This window comes from Gasterosteus aculeatus, chromosome 20, assembly GCF_964276395.1.
Source record: "Gasterosteus aculeatus chromosome 20, fGasAcu3.hap1.1, whole genome shotgun sequence".
Lineage (NCBI taxonomy): Eukaryota > Metazoa > Chordata > Actinopteri > Perciformes > Gasterosteidae > Gasterosteus > Gasterosteus aculeatus.
The window spans coordinates 20448753-20465193 of NC_135707.1; the positions used below are offsets into that span (position 1 = coordinate 20448753).

The window sequence follows — 16441 nt, forward strand, 5'->3', positions numbered from 1 at the left end:
ATTACCAGGTGCTCCGCCTCGGCAGCAAAGAGCCATAGGATGTGTGTGTTACTGTAGATGACTACATATAGGGCCACTGATCCCATGCCTGCTCTCCCTCCAGCTGTTCGAGCTGCTGGGCCCAGAGGGGCTGGAGATGATCTCCATCCTCCTCCAGAGAAGGGCGGCCATCGTCGACTCCCTCCTCACCATGCCAACTGACAGGACCAGCCTCCCAGCAGGTGAGACACCCACGTGACAACCAGGTCATCGCTATAGTAACACAATCCTTTTCACTTACACATGAATAGCACTTATTAGTTTCCTTGGAACATATTCATCTGAGCAGTACAGAATCCTGAAGGTTTTGAGCTGAAGGTTCATTTATTCCTTTTTTTTTAATGGTGAAACCGAATCCAATAATTAAAGTGTATGTTCTGTGCCTGAAATGAAAGCTTGGCTGTGTAGATTGTACTGCTTGACCACATTTCTTACTGTCTGCCTCAAGCTGATGACACAGCGGTACCAATAGCTGCTTTTATAGCCTTTCCTGCAGCAATGTGTTAGTTAGCTCGGGGGATGTTATGCTGGAGCTAATTCAAAGACGAACCGTTGCTTCTCATTTTCATGAGTCCCATTTTAGAACGGGAACCACACATTGTACACTGTTTGCACAGATGTTGGCAGATAATTAACGATAAACTGTGACACACAACCGCCCGTGATGGCAGTGTACCGACCGGTCCAGTATACATGTTTATCTCCACGAATATTGTTCTTTATTTGCATTGGCTTTGTGGCCAACATGACAGTTGGTCCCTATTTCCTGGTACTGACTTGCATTCGGTCACATGGTGCATCAAAGTCTGTGGCCAATCACAGGCCATCGTAATCAAAGCCCTGAAATATTCCATGCTGTCGTTTTAGTAGAAGTCCCTATACACGTCCACTGTGTATAAAGACACAAATAACAACCAGCTATCCGTTGTAAGGTCACGCCACAGCATCTCAATCAGATGGAAGTCCGGCGCCAGAACCTTCTAGCTTCTTCTGAGCTATCCGAGGTAGACCTACTGGGGGGGGTTAAGTCATCGTCCTGCTGCAGATCAAAGTGCTCTTGAGCACTTTTGAGGACATTCTCCTTGTGGATTTTCTGGTAGAGGACAGAATCGATCAACTATGTCCAAGCACGCATGAAGTCCTGGATCGACTCTTCACTTTGTCCGAAGAAAGTTCTATTTGAGTGATTTCTTGATTCAACAGGTCCGGCAGTAATCAGGTCCGGGTGGGACTTGAAATTGAACTCCGCTTTCCTTTGGAGACAATTGGTGGTCAGAGGTCAAACATTATGACAATTTGACATGAACATCTGCTAGAATTGAGGGTTGATGTTTGGGACAGACGTGGATGTAAGCGCGTTGACCGGTCGGTGCCGGTATCCAGCCTCGAGTTGCTAGTCCTCCCTCCTGGGCCACGGCGTCCTTTGTCCCCTTCACAATGAGTGGAGGGCAGCTGGAGGTATTTAAAGATATCAGTGGAGAGATAGGGCTGATATGTTTTCTGTGGCAGAGCTGTCTTTTGATCCAGATGCAAAGTAGACATCAAAGAGCGGCTGAAGATTAGAGGAGAGAGCTCTTGCTTTGTCACAATAATCCCTGCAACTATTTCAAGTCATTGACGCTCTTTTAGATGCTGTCCAGGAACCGCAGCTCCTATATATAGATCTGAATGCCAATTAATGTAGACGATGACGGCTCATTCACTATCGTTAACGTATATCTACTCCTGCTCACTTAATATTACGCAATAGTATTAATATAGCGCAGGAATGATGTAATAAATCACATTAATTAATACAAATGCTAATACTTAATCATTCAGTGTTGAAATGGGATTTGGAAAAAAAGACAGTTCTTGAGGCGGTGTACGTTTTGACAGCGTTTGTGTGTTTCTCATTTTGTCCTGCACACCCACAAGCACAAGCGTACCACCTGATACTTCGACAATCAGTAGTGCACAATTATTTCACTTCTACTGCCGTTATGGCCCTTCCTCCTGGAACGCATGTCCAGTTTGCTTCCAGTCTAGAAGGTTTTACATCCATCAGGGCCATTTTTGAGTCTGACCTGGTTAAACTGGTTCATGGCTGAGGAGCAGCCAGGCTCAGGCACAACTCCAACAACGGTCCCTCTCCCATCATTCCAAACGGACCGATCACATACTGAATCTAAACGGATACTTTATTCAAACTTCAGCTCTCTATGAAGCTTAAAATCAAAACCGGATGATAAAGCCGGTGCCACTAAGCACAATTTAGCAACTCTTCACTTCACAATGGAATGAAGATTACAAAATGACACGCTGCGGGTGTGCATAAATATTAGCTGACATCGGCTTCCTGCACAGATTGATAAGTCCTAAGCAATATCAGTATAGACATCATAGACACTGTCACTATACAGTCTAGTCATTCCACCAGAGGCTGCTGGTTTTTACTTTGTAAAATACCCCACTCCCTTCAAACCTCCAATTTCTCTAGAAAATCAAATTCAAAGGATCCATTTAACAAAGATGTACTATTTTTGGACAAGCAATTGGAAAAGCTGTTTCCATGGCTCCCTCCTTTATGTTTGACTCCAGTAGTGGGCGTCCTGAAGGTTAGGCTCCTGTGCCCTCTGCAGTGCACGTCTCAATGAAGTCCCAGCTAGTCAACCGCTGGGTGCAGCTTTTCTTTAAGCACACTTCAATCGTAGCATAGTACCAAAAGCTACACGATCAGCTAATTCTCCATAGTGACAGTAGTTGAACCAAAGACATGTTGGCATTTCCCTCGATGTGACCACGATTACAGGCTTACTTTCTCTTCAGAGGAGAACTGAACCGAACCACCTTTTGCTAAATTGTTGATTAACTTGCCTGCCGCAGAGCAACCTTATTAGAAAAATAACGCCAATAAGTGTGTACAGTTTAGTCGGAGGAAAACAAGCCGTGCTCTCAACCGAGTGCTGCTCCAAACTCCAACTGTGCAGAACTTTTGATCAGCATTAAAAACGTTCAATTGCCAGACAGCTTTTGAGATTAGTGTTGCCTTGACGACTGAGAGTGAAGTCAGGAGAGGTTAAAAAAGGCTGATTACATTTTCCACTATTTGCATGCCGTCAGGAAGGGTGGGATTTAGTGGGAATGCCTGTCTCTTGCTGATTAGCTTTTAAATTGCAGCTTGGCACTTGCATGTTTATCACAGAGCAGATTCTCTCGGTGGCTCTTTTCTGCATTTCAATGGCTGATGGAGGCAGTGATACATGGAGTGCACTATTCTAAAGACAATATGTCTACGTATCCAAAACATTTCCCCCATTTATCAATAGCTTCCCAAGACCAAATGATGTGGAAGCACTGCAGTATGTTATACTATTTATGGCTCCCCCTCAACTTTGATGCCCTGATGATCAGAAGACCGCTGTGAATGTTTACAGAAATAGAGAAGTAGATGGAGACGCTACTGAACACATTCACTCTTGTTTTAAGCTCTATGACTTTGTCCAGGCCATTTTTCACCTTGTTTTAGAGATTATATGATGAAATAATAAGCACATTAGTTGATGCTAAAACAGTACAGGCCCTTGTAGTTGAGTACTGAACACTTGACCTTCAATATCATATTCACATTATTTATCTTTTTTTTGTATGCACAAATAATTGGGATGACATAAATGAAACAAGACATCATTCATGAGCTGCAAGTCTAAACACTGCACAGCCGCGTTGTCATGGCGATGAACTTGCTTTTAATCAGGAGTCTTGAATTGTGCGTATAGTCTCCAGATGGTGCAGGTCCTTGCGAGTGGTGCAGAACTTTACTTGTACCGGCTGCTCAACTGCCAACGTACTAAATCAATATGTGGCAGAGCGGTGTGGTGGAGACTTGCTGACCATGGACGCGTTAGAGGGGCGGCGACCTCTCCCACAGGGGTGACCTGGGGACTCCGTAGCCTGTTTCTGTGCATTCACGTAGGCTTTGAGTCAATGCTGCTTTAATCTGTTGGTGCGTAGGTTAAAGTTGCCTTGTTTCGCACTTAAACCACAGCAATCCTCTCATGGACCGACCTCCTCAAAATGGCCTGTTTCCACACATCTCAACAGTTCTATGTGCACCAGACAACCAACGTGATTGGCTGACTCCCAGTCATCTGAGGTATGCCTGCGATACAGTGGCAATCGTCTTGATAGTTTGGTCAGGGTAGCAAACGCGGCTGTCCGCTGGATGTGGGGGAGCGTTAAGCCGCCGGATACCTTCACCGAGCTTGTGACCTGAGGCCACTAAAATGAGTGTGAATGTTCGACTACCATTTGTCAGCTGGCCCTGTTGATTGTTATACATCCTCCATGTCTGCTGGGTGTTCTCTCCCCAGGTGTTGTACAGTAGGTGCTGAGGAATATGTGTGTGGGAAGACCATGCAAATAGGCTCTACGTACTATCAAATGGATCTGCCTTGAATTTAACTGGAATTTTGATTGAACAGTTTTCTCAGGCCATGAGAAGTGAAGCTTTCTCTGCAGCTCGAATACAAACTCATACAAAGCGTGTGACAACTAATAGAGAAAGAGCACTGGAGTTTTACAATAAGGTCATCTATCTGGCTGACTGAAGGACGTTCTAATGCAGAGAAGTCAGCGCTTCTTACTTTGATTATTATATTGGCAAAATGTTGGGGAGGTGTAATGAATTGAAATGATTATATAGAGCAGACAGAAATATGAGGAGGCTTATTAATATATCATCAGCACTGAACAGTTCTTTGGATGAAGCTGATATCATTTATCTTCATTCGTGCATATTCATGGGTTCTTATGCAATTAAAACCGGGGTACTGATTGGCAGACAATATCTGACTTCTACCCTCGCTGACGTTTCCTCGTCTTGTAGTCTTACGGTGTCTGCGTGCTCACAAGGTCAGAAGGTTAATGAAACCGTTATCCTTTATGGCAACATAAAAGTTACAGACACATTCCAATTTACATTTCTTCTTTTGTTCTTAAGCGATCACATTGGCATTAAGTCCTTCCTGGGCTGGTTGCCTGGAGCTATGGACGTGACGCTCAGACAGAATGCTGGTTGTTTATATGCCGGCTGCCTACCTGACCGAGTTCTCAGGAAGTAATGTACGGGTTAACGGAACCGCTCATGCCTCAGAGCCTCACAAAGTTCCCCGTTAACCTTTCATGCTCACATTCTTCGTCTCTTTTAGGAGCTTCGTGTCTGTATGTGTTGGCAGTGACTCTGTGGCAAAGCAGCCATGCCGCTTCTCTCTCACACATAGAGGGATCCAGGCAAAGCATCGGCATGTGGCTGTTCTGTCACGGCCGTCCAAAATCAGCTTTTATTCAGTACAAACTAAAGATAACTTGAGCGTGAGTAACTAGGACACCAACTCTAACAAAGCTGTGTGTAGCCTTGGGAACCATCTTCTTGGCTCCACATTGGTCTGGAACCGTGGAGGCAATCATCACAGCAGACACAGAGCGAGGCAGACGAGCTCCCAGAGAGCGGCTACGGAATAGGAATGGCTTAGACTGAGGAATTGGTGCACCAAGAGTGACCGAGGTAAAGGGGATGGTAGTTGGAGCGGTGATGGGAGGGACGAGAGGGGGGGGAGAGAAAGAGCAGCAGGTAGAGCCGCTAGACGAGATAAAGAAGAAATCATTGTCAGCTGGGCCGCGCTGCAATCATCACTTCTCATCTGTTTTCAAGAGTAATTCGGCCCGTTATTGAGCTGTTGTGGCTCAAACAGGGGGGCCGCAGTGGGGAACGTCAACCCCTGCAATGCCACACACACTCACATCTGACATCAATGGACTATCAAGATTACTGCTGCATATAAATCCATCTCCGCTGACATTGGCTGACCTGCTGTTGTTCTCTGTTGTCCATCTGGAGAGGAAGTCAAACTGAGCATCGCAGCCTGTGAACTAATATTAGAAATACTCAACACAAAACCATTCCAAGGTGTGGAGGTATGGAAATATTGTTAAATATGGAAAAGAAAAATAATAATTGTGCTCAAAATTTTCCTTGGTGTTTTCAACTTGGTAATTGCTTGTTATTATTGAACCCCTAAAGAAATGCAGAAAATAAAATATAATTCATGTGAACAGCAGCAACAAAACCAGATAATATGGCAGGTATCTTTACAGTAAAGGAGGAACATAAGGAAACCAATACCATCCTCTTCTGCTCCCCGCGGAGTGGGCCTCCTCCTCTGGTCTTTCATTGTATATGAAGGCAAATCATCCGAAAATCCAACCTGCAAATCAGGTCCATGCACGCACAAATCAAACTTTCACGAGCAAAAGTCTGTCTCGCGCCACCCTCACCATTATTTAAGGGGGCGCTCGTCGGAGTTCCGCCCAATGGGCAACAAAGACGAGTGCACGCACAAACCGGTAACACTCTCACCGGCAGACAGACATCATTTCTCTGTCCTTCCATTTCCCCCCCGTCAGCCCGTAATACCTCCTCCCTTCCCTCTCCCCCCTGAGGCGTTTAGTCTGACGGGTGTGTCGCTATAGCCGCTGCACTTTTCAGTACATTCGGTCCTATGCCATTCCAGTAATAAACCCGATCACACATCAAATTAACACAAAACATTCCTGTGTTTGTTTTTCTATGCCATCAGACGCAGCATGCTATTACGGCGCTTTTGGCCTTAATCTTTGATTTTATATTTCAAAATAAATTCCCAAAATAAAACGATACCGGCACACAGTTTTTGTTTGATCCACTTCTCTGTGCAGCACCTGAACTGATAATGAAATCCCAGAAATGGCTGTCCAGCAACACCGACTCTCATTACTGCCCACTCCACCCACTACTCCACTCCGGTTCAGCCAATCCCAAGGTCCTCTTCTCCTCAATGAACCCCTGGACAATCACTATCGCTTCTCCAGCGCTGAGAAATGCAACTCCTTCCTGTCCTTCTACGAATCCATAATCAAGACCATCCACTAACAAATGGAAGCCTCCAGAGTACCACCAAAATGTCACAGCTCAGTTTCTCTGCGTTCCACAAGGTTCAGTACTCGGCACCCTTCTCCTCATCCTGTACTCCACCATGGTCTCCACTTCTGATCTCAATGGGACTTCCATTTCCAGTTGCATATTACCTTTTCTCCACAATCAATTCCTCCAGATATGAGCCGGTTGGTCAGTGGCGAAGTGACCAAGCCCACCTATGGGTGCCAGGTGACCATCCAGTCAGAGCAGGAGAAGCAGATGATGAAGCTGTACCGCCGGGAGGAGAAGAGAGAGCGAAAGAGAGGCAAAGGAATAGATGACGGTGACTCCTCAGATGCTGCTCTGACCTTTGACCCCAGAGAGATGCGGACTCAGCGGTATGTGATCTCTTGAATCTTTATGTTGGTCATTTCCCTCGTCTGTCTTTGCTCCCAGGTATCCACATCAAGAACTGACTAGCTTCTGCATTTTTCACAGCACCTTGAGCTTCACGAAATAACAAAATAAAAAAACAACACACATCAACGGCTCTTTTTTCGTAGAGGATTTTTTCAGGTTTAATTTCAGAGAAAAAAAGAGCAGTGATCTGTTTAATTAAAAAGTCGGCATTACCAAATCCAGCCCAGTGTGAAGGAAAAGATTAGCAGAGAGGTAAGCGACTTTAGGAAGGAACTTATTGCCTCCCCATTTGAATCATTCATTGTAAAGCTGCTGGCGGATGGATGGATCGCACACGTGGAACCAATGCAGATGTGCTTCTGTGGAAATGACATTCCTGTTTATTCCCCTAATCTTGAAGTGATTAATTGCCCGAGGAAGCCTTTTTATTTGACTCTTCTATACGTGTGGTGTTGCTTGCACAGGGAGCAGGCCCTGTTGACGGCCCGGCGGGAACCTATACTGAGCCGAGAAAGAGTGCATGAACGCGTCCGCTACCCCAACGTCTACGACTGCTACGCAGAGGCCACGAAGCTGCCCGCCTTTGTAGGAGGAGCCAGGGTAAGCCGTGTTACTTCTCTGTAGTGTCTGCTCATAGTAGTCTTTCTCTTAACACAATGCAAAAGTGTGATGTGTATAGATGTAGATGCAGAACCACCGGAATGATAAACAAATATTTCACAATTGTCCGGTACTTCACCAAAATCTGTTGTGTCAAGTCAAGTCAAGTCAAGTCAAGTCATTTTATTTTGTATAGCCCAGAATCGCAAATTACAAATTTGCCTCAGAGGGCTTTACAGTCTGTACACATACGACATCCTCTGCCCCGAAACCCTCCATCGGCACAGGAAAAACTCCCCAAAAAATGAAAAAACCCTTACAAGAGGGAAAAAAGGGAAGAAACCTTAGGGAGAATGTCAGAGGAGGGATCCCACTCCTGGGATGGACAGACTACAATGGATGCCATGTGGACAGAATGAACAATGTATAATACATGCAATTCCTATGACAGAAATGATTCTAGTAATTGTGAGTAGTAAGCCAGGCGCACAGCAGGACCACTGCAGAGGCAACCACCATCAGATAGAACCACCATCACATAGAACCACCATCCACAGAATCCTGTGGGGAGGGAGAGCACAGAGATTTTAGGAGAGGGTAATGTCGGTTTATGAGTAAAGTAATATGAGTAATATCTAAAATAATGATGATGATGATGATGATGATGGCAGCAGCAGGCGTCAGCATGGCCACGCTAGGTGTCAGGACCAGGGTCCCGAAGGAACCACGATCTATGGAGACCTGATAGGGGCGAAAGCACAAAAAAAACTCCCGGAAAGAAGCTGAATTAGTCATGTGCATTAATAAAACTTGAATTATGGTAGAACGAGAGCGTGAGAGAGGAGCTTGGTGTGTCCTAAGAGTTCCCCCGGCATTCTAAGCCTATAGCAGCTTAACTAAGGGCTGGTCCGGACTAACCTGAGCCAGCCCTAACTATAGGCAGAATCAAAGAGGAACGTTTTAAGTTTTACTTTAAAAGAGCTAACCGAATCTGCCCCCCGGACTGAAAGTGGAACCTGGTTCCACAAAAGAGGAGCTTGATAACTGAAGGCTCTGGCCCCCAGCCTACTTTTTAAAACCATAGGAACAACAAGTAACCCAGCATCTATGGAGCACAGTTGCCTTGTAGGGCAATACGGTGTTACAAGCTCTTGAAGATACAACGGTGCCTCACCAGCAAGTGCCTTGTAGGTGAGGAGAAGTACCTTAAAATCTATTCTTGATTTAACAGGGAGCCAGTGCAGAGAAGTTAATACAGGAGTGATATGATCCCTTTTCTTAGTTCTTGTTAATACACGTGCTGCAGCATTCTGAATCAGCTGGAGAGGCTTAAGAGATTTACAAGAGCAGCCTGATAACAAAGAATTACAGTAGTCCAGTCTGGAAGTGACAAACGCATGAACTAATTTTTCTGCATCACTTTGAGACAGGAAGTTCCTGATTTTTGATATGTTACGTAGATGGAAATAGGCAGTCCTTGAAGTCTTCTTTATTGCGAGTTGAAGGTCATATCCTGGTCGAAGAGAACTCCCAGATTCCTGACGGTGCTGCTGGGTACCAGAGCAATTCCATCCATAAAAACTGTATCACGTGACAGCTGGCTTCGAAGGCGCTCTGGGCCTATCAGGATAACTTCCGTTTTTTCTGAGTTTAGCATTTAAACCAGCTGAGTGCAGTTCCTTTGATACCAATTAAATATTCTAGTCTCTGCAACAGGATACAATGGTCTATGGTATCAAATGCGGCACTGAGGTCCAGCAAGACAAGAAAAGAGATGAGTCCTTGGTCCGATGCAAGTAGAAGATCATTCGTAATTTTCACCAGTGCTGTTTCTGTACTGTGATGCACTCGAAATCCTGACTGGAAATCCTCGAACAAAGCATTGTTTTGTAGAAAGTCACATAATTGATTTGCGACGGATTTCTCAAGGATCTTAGAGAGGAAGGGAAGATTAGAGATAGGTCTGTAGTTAGCCAACACCTCTGGAGCAAGAGTAGGTTTCTTAAGAAGAGGTTTAATTACAGCTACCTTGAAGGACTGTGGTACATGTCCTGTCAACAAAGACAGATTCATAATCTCTAATAAGGATGTGCTAACTAAAGGAAAAACTTCCTTAAGCAGCTTAGTCGGAATCGGATCCAAGAGACAAGTAGAAGATTTAGACTTTGAAAATAAAGAAGTCAGTTGATCAAGGTTGATGGAAGAGAAGGCATCCAAACAGGCATCAGGGCCCACTGCTGCATCCAAGGAGGACAGGTCAAGTGTCATGTGTTGTATTAGATTTTTATATTTATTTGGTGGGCACTTTCTGGTTATATTACATTACATTACATTACAGGTCATTTAACAGACGCTTTTATCCAAAGCGACTTACATTACACTTTAAACCCTTGGCTTTTCACATTTTTGCCCGGGGAGCAATTAGGGGTTAGGTGTCTTGCTCAGGGACACTTCGACATGGAACATGGGGCAGCCTGGAATCGAACCAACAACCTTGTGCTTCACAGCACACCTTCTCTAACCCCTGCGCCACGACGACCGATTAGGTGTATGTACCTCTCCCCTGGTCCTCATGTTGTTATGCAGACCTTTTTAATGTTAGAATAAATGCGGCTTCATATACGCCCGCTACACTCATAGTAATTAATTTTACGAGTACCTCAGACTAACAAACTGTACTACAAAAAAAACACTCCTCCGTGCCATGAATAATTCATTATATTCCATGTAATTGGGTCTTTAAGTGAAGTACTTCAAATTCATGCTTGAAATAAGTATGATTAGATGTTCAAAGTGTGTTTGATCTGCTTTATATTTTCAAAGAAGCATCAATAGGAATTAAAAAGTATATATAAAGCAGAGTCTTGAGGTCACATGTGAGGTGTGGGTTTTCCTCATTATTGCGTGGTTGTGTGACATTCAGATGCTGCTTCCTGAGGGAGTCCGCAGAGAAGACTGTAAGATGTATGAAGAGGTGGAGATCCCACCCAACCAACCCATGGCCACCGGCTTTGAAGAGAAACCCGTCTACATCTCTGAACTCGATGAGGTAGGAGCGTGTGCGTGTGCGGGTGTGTGTGTGTGTGTGTGTGTGTGTGTGTGTGGGTGTGCGCGCATACTTTCAGCTGGGGGGGTGAGACGTTCCATAGTCAGGTCAGTGTTAGTGTGCGCGCTGCTGCTCATTTTCCACACACACACACACACACACAGAGGGAAGGAGATGGGCCACTGAACGCTTTTTTGTTTGACCGAGTGTCTCCATAGCCTGACCCTAACCCAGCTAGACTTAACTATACAGCTACACCGCTGCTAGTCAACTACAATGCCACGAGGCATTGCACAGTGAAGATTCTATACTAAATACTAATCTTCAATAACAACTTTTTACAGGGGGACAGGGTCCTCCTTCAATCAGAGGACCGCTGGTTCAAGCCCTGCTTGTTGATCGGCTTGTTAACCCCACAAGGCTCCCCGAGCTGTGACTGTGGTGTGCATACGTAGGTCTGATGGGCAGGAGTCACTGTGTACGGGAGCCCCATCAGTGTGTGACTGGGGGCAGATCGGTGAATGATGACGATAAAGAGGTTTGAGTGGTCAGAAGACTAGAAAAGTTATAAGTACAGTTTATTTTATACGATATGTTCATTATTAACGTTAATGTTGGGGAAACCGTTGATCTTCACTTATGTAGAACTTGTATTACGGACAAATGTTAAGAGCTGAAAACCAAAGGTAGCAGAACGCAGTCTTTAGATTGGATACGACGCTCCGCTGATCCCAGATGTGCACATCAACATATCGGCATGTGGACAGCAGCACTTGCCTCCTTGTCAGCTGTATATGTGCTCCCTGTTATCCTCCAGTGAGTGATGTTCCTTTTTAATGGAAGTGCTGTAGCTCTTAGCCGGCTGTCAGCTGACACAATGACCCGTCAGTCTGACTGGCACGCTGACTGACAAAGCCGCGCTCACGTTGATGCACAGGCAGCCGTTACACAGCCAACACCGGGCCGAATCACAAAAGCAGGAGTTCAGTCTGTGGGGAGGGGGCATGGCAGGGGGCCGAGGACGCTGCACACACATCACTGACTGTGAAAGGCTCTGCTCCCGCCCTGTCTGCCGGAGAGGACTTTGCGATCCATCATTAATGCCTCTCTCGTGAAGATGCAGCGGGGCAAACGGTCAGCTCTCTCCTCTGAGTCCGGCCTTTTGTTGATGAAGACTCCAAGGAACAATACCTGTGATGCTCAGAAGCGTTTTGTCACGCTACAGGAAACCAGCGTAACGGCTCATCTCCCTTAACCTTCCTGTCACTCATGCTAATGGACATCATAATAATCGAGATTTAGTTCTGGTGTGTGTGTATAATTGCTTGTTTGTGGATGGAAGTTGTGCCCGCGTCTTGTCCCATGACAGATGCTTTATTCACATCTGCACTCCGGCTCGTGCGTGTGCCTGCCTGTGTGTGCGTGCACCAAGTGTGCAGGTCTCTTTAATGCCTGTCAACTTCAATCCTTCCATTTGGCACAGAGATGTGTTGTAGTCAAATAGCTCTTAACGTATACGAGTGGCAGTGTTTTATATTCTTGGCTTCCCTCCCCATCGCTGAGGCCTTGAGGGGATGTCGCTCATATCAGATTCCATCCCAATAGTTGGGATGGCGTTGTGTCTGCTGTTTACGTCCACACGGCACAGCAGGATGTCTGCAGGTCGTCCGTCTGTCTGCCCAGTCAATTATCGGGATCCTTTTGGTAGAATCATCCACTTGTACTGAACTGACACGCAAACTGCAACAAGACATAGGGTGGTCATTTTAGTCTGTGAGTTAAAACAGACATGCTTCTCTTGTAGAAGGTTTGCTTATGCAGGACTTCAATGATGAGGGGAAATGGAACCATGGAACCAATTTGCCAAAATATGCACAGAAATACTGACTTATCATCCATTCTTTTAATCACATTAGAAGCATTATTCTTCTCCTCTTCTGTCATAAGAATTTGATTTGACCGCTTGGTTGTAGATGCGTCGTTCTGGTAGCAGGCAGATCGATTTTACTCTCGGCCCTTTTGTTTAGAACTTCACAGCCTCAGATTTGTTTGCAAACTTGTTTTCAGCCCAAACGAGTGCATGACATCGCTTAATGGAAAGCTCTCTGGAGACACTGAAGGCTGTACACCACCAGAACTAGCGCTGCTTGCTACTTACTGGAGAAGATTGGGATCAACACTGGGTTATTTGCAAGGATCCTTTCAAGAATCAGGCTTACTGTTGATAGCTTCTCGAGATCAGCAGCATTGGTGACATCCTGTTACTCTTCATGTAGTTGTAGAACGATCCCCTTTAGCACCTGGTAACCAGCTGAGATCAATGTGTGATGTTACATGGTGATAAAGCAGAGAAACTAATGAGTACATGTGGAGGGTCCGTGTCCTAGTGCTCCACAACACGCGTTATTGACAACTTAAGGCTCCTGTTAAATCCTTCTCCAAGATTCTCAGGAATCATCAGATTGATTCCAATATGGCTTTGACAATCACCATAAGTCCCTGTTGTCTTTCTATTGTGCTGATTGATTCAATTCAATTTAGGGCTGCAACTAACGATTATTTTGATTAATCGATCGATTATGTTTTTGATTTATCGATGAATCGGATAAAAAGACCGCGGTAAAAAAAGCTTTAATTTCCACCCTTTATTCTAAAACAGAACTGCACATTCACATTATTACCACAACTATTACCATCATTGTAGTGCAAGTTAAGTAAATGTACACACATCATCTGACTACAGCTAAAAAAACCATAACATACACATAATAAGTGCTATGAGATCAATTTAAAATGGCATTAAAAACACACACAAATATATTTGTCAACAACCAACCAATATGGGACAAAGCACAAAATATATACATGATAACAGATCAAAAAATCAATTTTCCAAATAAGGCGTGATGAAGGCGAAAAACGTGTCTTTAGTCTTGCTAACTGTTTACTGCTGTTATTAGCGAGCTAACGCTAGCTTGTTCAGCTGGGGGACGAGTAAACAGCAACAGAAGAGCTGCTGGAGGCTCCTTACGTTCCTCACGTCCCGACGGGACAACGTGCTGCTCCCGTGCCAGGTTACGTTGACTTTGCATATTTAGCCATTTTCACACTTTTTTTTGTTTATTTAGAATGCTCGCGCACCGGGGACTCCTAAAGGCGCATGAGTCTTTCAATTCATGGTTCTAAAAGTCTTGCGTGTGTTGCAGAGCGATTCACCTCCAGAACAACAGGTGGAGTCACGTGTTTTGTTGAAGACGACCTAGAGAGTCACGTCTTTGTGTGTGGAAGTCGTTGGTGGGTTTATGTATTTATCATAGACTTTATTGCCCCGTGCATCCACACTGCTGCTCTTCATCAAGGACACATTTGTCCGTATTTTCCTCCACGACTTTGTTCCCCTCGTTGGTGGAGATCTCCCTCCATGAATCAGAGGCCATCCGGCGTCCTCATAGTCCGCCAATGACGGCTTGTACAAGTGATCATATTTACACGTTTCTTCCCACAAAAGCTCTTCAATCTGATCCGTTCTCACCTAAACATTCTTCCTTTTAATAACAGCCGCATCGGGCTGTGAAAACGGAGATGTGAGACTCCGTAAAGGACGTAGTCAGCAGACCAATCACAGCCTTGTGCGCTGCGGGAGGCTTGAAGCCTAGAAAAATGGGTCGGCGCACGCACGCAAGGAGGTGTGAAAAGGCACGCGAGGGACACGCGAGGGGGCCTTGTGTCTGCGTCACTCTGAAAACACAGAAGCATAAACTAGGCTTTAAGTCAAACAGACTCACAACAACTGCCGGTGTTGCTGGCTGCTCTTTCCTCTACGTCAGCCCTTCTTTTGTTTTTTTCTTCTCTTTTAGCTCCCCGCGCATCTCCGCAACTCATTGAGTGACGTAATAATCGCGCGACAACAAATCAATAATAAAATTCGTTGCCAACACTTTTAATAATCGATTTTTATCGATTTCATTGATTCGTGGTTGCAGCCCTAATTCAATTCATTTTATTTTGTATAGCCCAAAATCAGAAACCCACAAATTTGCCTCAGAGAGCTTTACAGTCTGTACACATGTGAAATCCTCTGTTCCGAGACCCTCACATCAGCACAGGAAAAACTCCATTAAAAATGAAAACCCTTCCATGGGGGAAAAAAGGGAAGAAACCTTATTGAGAACGTCAGAGGAGGATCCGTCTCCTGATGGACAGACTACAATGATGTCATGTGTACAGAATGAACAATGTATAATACATTCAATTCCTATAACAGAAAAGATTCAACTTATTGTGAGTAGTAAGCAGGTGTACGGCAGGACCACTGCAGGGACAACCACCATCAGATAGAACCACCATCAGATAGAACCACCATCACATAGAACCACCATCACATAGAACCACCATCACATAGAACCACCACCACATAGAACCTCCATCAGATAGAACCTCCATCCACAGAAGCCTGTGGGGAGGGAGACTTTAGGAGAGAAGTAATGTTGGTTTATGAGTACAGTAATATGATTAGTATTTAAAATAATAATAATAATAACGATAATAGCAGCAGCAGGTGTCAGCAGGGCCACGGCAGGATACAGCAACAGGGTCCAGATTAAACCATGATCCGTGGAAACCTGTGAGTCGACTGTACTGAACTGGCGTGCTCTGTGTTGACACTGTCAAACATGCCAGCTCCTTTTGTTTTACGTTTTTGGATTCGGTTTCTGCCCGACCCCTTTTGTAGGCTACTTTTATCTTCTATCTAAGACTGAACCACCTGAGACTTTCACATCGGTCTCCCGGGTCGTGCACTTGAGTCCTCCGGTTGCTATCCTGTCAACGTGTTCTGTAATGTGTAGGAAGGTTCTCTGTTTAACCACCGCTATGAACTTGATCCAGACTCTGGGGCCAACACCTGGATACCGGGTGGGTGCTGTTCGATCCCCCCCCCCCCTCTCCTCCCCACACACACCTCAAAATGTGAAGCACGACCTGTGGTACCTATGGTATTTAACACAGAGTTGTACATCCAACACTAGAGAGCCCAGGCACAGAGGAGGAAGTCTGAAACTGCCATTACACGTGGTCCTCATAGCTAATGCATTGGGTCTGACAATGAGAATGAAAGAATGAGAATGACGACTGTTGATAGACCAATTTTCATATTGCATGGTTTTCTATTGATTGGGATCGTTTAGGATGCATATAGATGTGTATATATAAGTGGAAGCATCTGTCTTGAAGGAGCTCATTTCATGGAAAGGGCACGTCACAGGAAGCCGTTTGATTCATTGATTGTGCTGTACATAGATCCTCCCTGCAAAGACGTCAATGTGCACCATCTGAATAAACCCTGCTTCTGTCTCCTCTCACTCTCCAGCGGCTCGTCTCTTTCTCTGTCTCTCTGGCTCCGC

General features: G+C 45.1%; 1 protein-coding gene across 3 annotated transcripts in view; it reads left to right on the forward strand.

Moving 5' to 3' along the window:
• Nucleotides 1-16441, forward strand: part of ascc3 (activating signal cointegrator 1 complex subunit 3) — a 98718-nt gene that overhangs the window by 13590 nt on the left and 68687 nt on the right. For 2 of the 3 annotated variants that reach the window (XM_078094110.1, XM_040165080.2), the window contains exons 5-8: nucleotides 104-221; nucleotides 7170-7371; nucleotides 7858-7993; nucleotides 10917-11042. In XM_078094110.1, coding sequence (XP_077950236.1) covers nucleotides 104-221; nucleotides 7170-7371; nucleotides 7858-7993; nucleotides 10917-11042 — 582 coding nt within the window. Of the gene's footprint in view, nucleotides 1-103; nucleotides 222-6933; nucleotides 7051-7169; nucleotides 7372-7857; nucleotides 7994-10916; nucleotides 11043-16441 lie in introns of those variants that run through there. The other variant, XM_078094111.1, reaches the window with a different exon arrangement.